The 7,074-nt window shown below is 46.7% G+C and overlaps 1 protein-coding gene across 1 annotated transcript in view; it reads right to left on the bottom strand.

Moving 5' to 3' along the window:
• Positions 1–2,289: 2,289 nt before the first annotated feature.
• Positions 2,290–7,074, bottom strand: part of DLL1 (delta-like 1 (Drosophila)) — a gene marked incomplete at its 5' end in the record, with an annotated part of 7,230 nt that continues 2,445 nt past the window's right edge. Inside the window, 7 exons of the mRNA XM_009581130.1 lie at positions 2,290–2,968; positions 3,360–3,474; positions 3,592–4,384; positions 5,103–5,319; positions 5,458–5,627; positions 5,767–5,897; positions 6,375–6,435. Coding sequence (XP_009579425.1) covers positions 2,963–2,968; positions 3,360–3,474; positions 3,592–4,384; positions 5,103–5,319; positions 5,458–5,627; positions 5,767–5,897; positions 6,375–6,435 — 1,493 coding nt within the window. The remainder of the gene's footprint in view (positions 2,969–3,359; positions 3,475–3,591; positions 4,385–5,102; positions 5,320–5,457; positions 5,628–5,766; positions 5,898–6,374; positions 6,436–7,074) is intronic.

Genomic DNA, 7,074 nt, shown 5'->3' on the forward strand with positions numbered 1-7,074 from the left:
CCAGCGCCTTCGCTGCCCGCTGCCCGCGGTGCGCACCACCGGCATGCGCGGCTCGGCACCTGCATGTACCGCCCCCTCTCTCAAGCAAACACACACACGACTTCCACCCCCTGCCCAGATCATCCATTTTTTTCCCCAGAAAGGCCCAGGTACTAAAGATGAGGAGCATGGATCCAGTGCTCCACGCTGCACGCCTCAACCTGCTCTGGTCACCGAGAGCCTCTGTATACACACACACTCAGGTTTGGGGGCCTTAGTAGTCCTATACAAGAAATAAATCCTGCATGTGGCAGTAGCCCCAACCCTGCTCAAGACAGAAACAGAAGAAGCCGTTGGGCTCATCTGCTTAGCCATCATTTCAGAAGGTGCTTCAGAAGAGCAAGACCGTGCCCTTCTCTTTGCCCACAGTACGTTTTTCTTTGCTTACCAAGCTCAGCACTTCTGGTAATTAGCACACTTGAACAAACTGAGCTTTCCAAAGCTGTTTTGTTTTTAAGTAAATTTACATAGATGCCGATGCTGTGCCTCTTTACAAGAACAAGGAGCTGTGTGCCTTTCCAGACCTTTACCTGGCACCATATTAAAGTAGTACTTGCTGTAGCGCTACAGACCTGATGTTATAGGGGCACTCAGCCATCAATGACCTTACGTTCATTACTTCTATTTCTACAGAAGCGGCATTAAGCGGGCCCAGCTGAGACCATGGCACTGACTGTGCAAAGTGCAGTACATCATAACAGACAAGCCTGCTCCAAAAAGCTTGGGAAGAAGAGGAAACAGAGAGAAATAAAGTGATTTGCCCAAGGTTGAAGAGCAAATCAGCAACAGAGATGGCAATAAAACCTACCAAGGTTCACTTGTTGTCCTGTCTGTGAGATTATGTTGCTCTGAACACCTGCTGCCATACACACTGTCGTGCCTCATTTAATACATGATACATTGACTGGTTATTGGCAGGTTGTTGTGTTACTGCTCAGATTGAAAACGTTGTTCAGACCATCACTGACAGGCTGGTTTTTAATACCTCACATCACTCTCCTCATGAAAACTTTCCCTAAAAAGACACTTTGGGACAAATTAAGAGGATGACCCTGTTGGGTCACTCCATGAGAAGTCAGTAGATCTTGTCTAAGGTTTGGCTTAGCGAGAAGGCCTTATAGACGGACAAGCCCCTGCAATCAGTGTGAGTTTTCCATTGACCTCACACCAAAGTACAGTTTCCAGTGGTTCATGTACTCATGTACACTAAAACAAGGGGAGCACACACATACGTTACAGTTACAGATCACCAGCTGCGGTAATTGCTTGATCATATCTGCTATCCCACTCTTTGTGTTTAGGATAGCATCCCCCTCCCCTGAAGTGAATGGGAACAAAGGATTTTCATCGACTCCCTGAAGCTGCAGGAGGTGGCCCACAATGATTGGGGTTCAGTTTTAATGGAGCAAAAAGGAAATTATTTCCTAGATTTTCCTCTTTTTCCTGAAGTGGAATAACACTTTGCCTGTTTCTGAAGGGCCTCTGCCAGCTAACATACCTGAAGGAGAGCTAGTTAGGGCAAAATAAATTGGGGAAATTTCCTGAGCGTTTGGGGCCAAGCCAGGGGACGGGATCACACCCTGCCCCAATATGAAGGCAGCAGGCACCAGGGGCAGAGGGGAAACCAAAGATGCAACTAATACTTCAGACAGGTATCATAGCCAGGAGAGTTGTGGCCACCAGTCAACTCAGTGTCACCCTTTCCTGGAGAGGGAGGTTTCACCCTTCGGTAGGTGTGACTGGGGGAGCTTACATCCCATGGGTGTGCATCAAGAACCTGAGGTGAGGGCCCTCGCCGGCGTGCCCTGGGTGTCCCAAACTCCCCTGGACTCCAGGCAAGTGTTTAAGGTTGCAAGAAATGAAGAGCTGAGTCATGACGAGCCCCACATCTGGATTGTGACGCAGTGCACTCGCGTTGCTCTTCCTTAGGAAGTGATGCCATATGTGTTTACATATACACAGCCCAACACGACTGAGCAAACATTACTCAAGGTTTTAACAGACATTTGCCTTTGGGGTAAGAGAGAGCACAACCATGGGGTCAACAGTTCAGAAGGTTAGGAGGGGAAAGACAGGGGTCTACACAGAACAAGTTGTTCCCCAGTCTTTTTGATAGGTCTCAGTCCTACGCTATCCACCCACAAGTCCACAGAAGCCTGTCAGATGCCTGGTTGCAAGGTTCAGTCAGTTCATCATTGGTTATGGAATAAATGTAGCACTCTGGTTATCATTAATAATATTTATTTTGGAAAAATATTTTAAAAATGAATTTCTTCATTAACAAAACAGTAAAAAAAAACTCAAATAACATTTGCACAATATTCCATAAATACATTTATATACAAAAAAATATAGTCACATAGACCCGAAGTGCCTTTGTACATATTTACCAAAAAATTTAAATTATAAAAAATGAACATCACAAAATACTCAAGCTTTACAATTATCATGAAAATATTTTTACAGATTCAAAAAAATAACACACTTTTTCTCACCTAGTAAAAACACATTTTAGTATCAAAAAAGACAATAAAGGCAGTGTTTGTGTCTCTAATTCAAGAAAAGACTGGCTCATAAGAATCCAAAATATACACTTCAGGCAGTGCATGCTTCTTATGTAGTAATTAAGTCCATTCATTTAAATATATATAGAAAAGCAACTGACCATAGTGCAATGATAAAATTCATAAAAGGCAGTGCAACAGTAATCCTTGAACACAGACCCTTGCCTGGTGCTCATCTTGTTTCTTTATTTTGCAGTCACTTTGCTAACTTCAGTAGAGAACCAGCTCAAGCCTGAATTTAGTTTCTCAGCAGCAGTCAGTGAAGGAATCTATCTCCCATTCCTCTTTCAGCAGCATTCATTGGGGCACGTCTCCTCTGAAATTGTTCTGAACAACCACCTTGCCATATCGCCTCTGGTTTACACCTGGTGAGAGAAAACACGAGCAGAGATCAGAAGAGGTTAATGGAAAGTAAGAAGAGGGCTGTAAGGCTGCAGAGGGTCGGGACTCTGTCTTTACGCCGGGCAAGAATGGACTCTGCATGAAGCACGCTAAGGGGTAGGTCAGCAGACCACAACCACACTATTATTGTACCCTTTCTGCAAAAGTCATTGTACCCGTAATATCCACAGCAGCAAGTCACTGAGCTTGTCTTTACAACGTCCACAGTACGACAAACTCCAGCTGACTGGATTTCAACAGGTACAAATCGCTGTGGCACCATGGAAAAGAGTTTAGTTGCCCTGACGTGTGTTAGATAAGGGTTGTGCACCAAGACTTTTCTCTGCTGTTCCAACTGCCAGGCAGTATACTAACCTCAGTTGCTATGATGCACTCGTCTTTCTCTTCTGATATGACATACACCGACTGGTACTTTGTGTCCTTTGAAGTGGAATATACTGAATCTGGTCGTTTTCTTTCAGAAGTATCACTATTGAAAACAAAAAGAGACAACACAGGTCAGATGGCTGTTGCTTAATGCTACCTATGAGACACACACACCCCCTTCAGAGTCAAGCTGCCCCCCGCGCTCAGATGTGAGAGATACCTCTTTAGTTGTACTGCACTTTTCTCCTCTGCCTCTGAATCATATGTTTCACACTTGGCTTCACATTTGCTGTGCTCCTCTTTAACAGAGTCCTCGTTCTTGAGTTCATGCACCAAATTGTAATCCACTGACGGGTATCTGACTTTGTAGCCATTTTTATCGGAGTTATCGCTGTGAAAGTCTACTTTCTTATTCGTGTTTTTAATCTGAGTGGCACCAATGACACTTATGGAAATGTCCTTCTCGCGCTGGCAGTTCGCCAGGTTGTTCATGGTCTCAGTCTCGCTCCTGCAGGCATCAGGCTGGTGGTGCCTCTTCTGCACTCTGAGCCTGACGCAGACGACCACAGCAGCGCACCCCAGCAGCAGCATGAGGACCAGAATAATCCCGGCGCAGACGGCGATCCAGGGGAACTGGGCGTTCTGGCCTTCCGTGTACTTCTCGGTGAAGTCGACGATGACTGGTCCCTGAGGTGGCTCAGGGAGCAAAAATTGGCAGTTGAGCCCGCCGTACCCCCGGGCGCACTCACAGACGTAGCGGTTGTTTCTTTCGTGGCAGGTGGCCCCGTTGTGGCAGGGGTTGTGTTCGCATCTGCTCACCGGGGTGCTGCAGTTCTTCCCGTTGTATCCCGGGGGGCAGGTGCAGGAATAGTCATTGATGCCATCCTGACAGGTCCCTCCATTGACGCAGGGAAAGGAGGCGCAGTCGTCCACGTTATCATCACAGTGTCTCCCAGTGAAGCCAGCCTGGCACTGGCATATGTAGGAGTTCCCCAGATCGACGCACTGGGCTCCTGCAAGACATCAAGGGAGACGAGCGCTGAGTGGTGGGCAGCCAGACCCGACAGCCTCCCACCTGCTGCTCTTGGAGTGACCGTCACAACCAGCAGCTGAGAAAAGCTTTCTTTTTGAGAGGTTAGCTCAACCTTTGCCAAGTCTGATCCACCATAAAAAGTACGGGATTTTTTTAAGGAAGATATTTGTTAATCAGATCTGTTTTTCATTCTCCATCCTATTCCCTTTTTAACATTTCACTCGGCTTGGACAACAAAGCTAGTCCAGATCAGGTTAACACCACAATCTCACGTTACAGAGTTTGAGTAGCAATGACTGAGGAGGACTGCAGTAAAGAAAGTCTTCACTAGTTTAATCAAAACAGGAAGATTACTCTTACCAGATTACAAGTAATGATTTTTAGCACTTGTATGGCATTTTGCATCCATAGACCTCAAAGAGTCTTTGCAAAACATTTGCAAGTATAATCCTCCACATTTTTATGCATGAAGCTTCAGTCCAAGTTACCTGGCCACAGTCACCCCTTGAGAAAATGCGATCTGCAGCAGTGGCCCAAACCACACCATTACATTTTAAGTACAGTTCCTCCACCAAGTCAACTATTGACATGACATGGACCATGATTGATCAGTGGACCTTGTTATGAACTCCAGACCAGAAGCCAAAGTAACTGGATGGTCTCCTTTTAGAAGGTCCCTGTAGCATGTTTGGCCTTACCATTAGCACAAGGGCTGGAACTGCAGTAATCGATTTTCTTTTCACAGTTGAACCCAGAATAACCCAGTGGGCAACGGCAGCTGTATCCCCCATCAGGGTTGTCAGTGCATCGCCCACCATTGAAGCATGGTCCGTCAGCACAAGTCATTGCGCTCAGCTCACAGTTTTTACCATAGAAGCCTGGGGGGCAGGTACAGGAATAGCTGTTCTCGAGATCCTGGGGGGAAGAAGTGAGAAATGGTCAAAATATTTATCTGAAGTTGCTTTGAAATCCAAAAAGGGATTTTGAAAATCAGTAAAACTGACATTAACTCCTCCCTTGGGGTTTCAGATGGCACAAGCAACTCAAACTTACAGTGCAGCTTCCACCATTCTTGCAAGGGTTGGCGTCACATTCATTGATTTCAATCTCACAGTTGGAGCCTGTGTACCCGGGTCGGCAAGAACAAGTGTAGCTCCCCTGACCAGTGTTGGTGCATGTGGCACCGTTCTTGCAGGGCTTGTGGTGGGTGCAGTAGTTCAGGTCTGTAAAAGATTTTTTTTAAAAAGAGGGCAGTCAAGATACTTGCTACTTTGCAAGGCTAGCACAAGGTGGGTGAGCTGGAAATAGCCACTTGCTTTCTGCGTTTTAAAACAGACGCTCAGGCAAGGACTGAGAACTTACCCTGGTTGCAAAAAAGGCCACCCCAGCCTTCCTGGCAGTTGCACTGCCACGGCTGCTGACAGGTACCATGAAGGCAGCCTGGGTATCGGATGCACTCATCACAATATCGCCCCTGCCAACCCACTCTGCATCTGAAAAAAAAACCAACAACAAAGTCTCGTCAGATTTAGACTTCTCACAGTTGGAAACCCTATCGCAAACTCTGCAAACACACTGATGCCAGGGATCAAGTTTCCTAAAAGCCCTCGGTGATCCTTCATGTGAGAAAGTCACCGAGTCCAACCGTAGCATCAGCTTTCATCAGTCCCAGCTATTTCTTCCACTTCCTTAGATAGAGCCATGGCTCCAGGTAGTTAATTTGTTTACTCTAATAACAAACAGCTAAACCTTACACACAGCACTGTAAACTCATTAGGTTAATATTAATGGCACTGATGTTTGACTTGTAGATTAATACTTTGATCTGGCATCACCTGGATTTCTCAAATTACCATCTAATATGAAGAAAGGCATTTAAACCGGCCCTTCAAATGACCAATGGCTTACTTCACACCAGAGCATCAATGTTAAAGACAAAGAAGGGAGCAGGAGGGGAGTGGAAAACTTACTTGCATTCCCCAGGTTTGTCGCAAAAGCCGTGTTGCTCATCACATCCAGGCAAACAAATCGCTGTAAACAAACCAAGCAGGGAGAGACATCAGCACCGGGGCCAAACGTCTCCCTTTTACAAGTCCGATCCCGAGAGCACCTTGCGGCTGGGGAGCGAGCCCCTTTTACTAGGTCGGGGCAGTTAAGTGCAGCTGAGTTAATCTCTGGAGTCTGCAGGAGTATTGATCTCGCCCCGTAACTGGGCACTTTACTTATCGCCGGGGATGAGCATTCTTCTTAATACAGTTGCACACAGACAAAAGAGGGCTCACAATTGCTCCCTTCCCCACAGCCCCTCACCCCCCTTCCCTTCCCAGTGAGGGTCAGAAGTCCTTTTTTCCAATTCTATGCACACAGCTCCACCTCTTAATATCCCCCAAAAGTGTGTGTGCAGATAAGAGTGGACAGCTGGTGTGCAGGGTGCCAGTGCAAGACAGCTGCTCTATTGTCTATTCTCTCCCAGCAGCTGCCCCACTGCAACAATACCCCGGCCCCGGAGCCAATGGGGCCAAAGGGTCCACGGGGGCCGGGGGCCGGGCAGCCTATCCCTGCCCACAGCTAATCTATGGCACGCGCGTGATTTCGCTGCAAAAAAACTTTTTTTTTTTTTTCTTATTCAAATAAATAAGTCTAAAGTTCTTCCTCCCTCCTTTCCCCCCT

This window comes from Fulmarus glacialis, unplaced genomic scaffold (assembly GCF_000690835.1).
Source record: "Fulmarus glacialis isolate BGI_N327 unplaced genomic scaffold, ASM69083v1 scaffold17887, whole genome shotgun sequence".
Lineage (NCBI taxonomy): Eukaryota > Metazoa > Chordata > Aves > Procellariiformes > Procellariidae > Fulmarus > Fulmarus glacialis.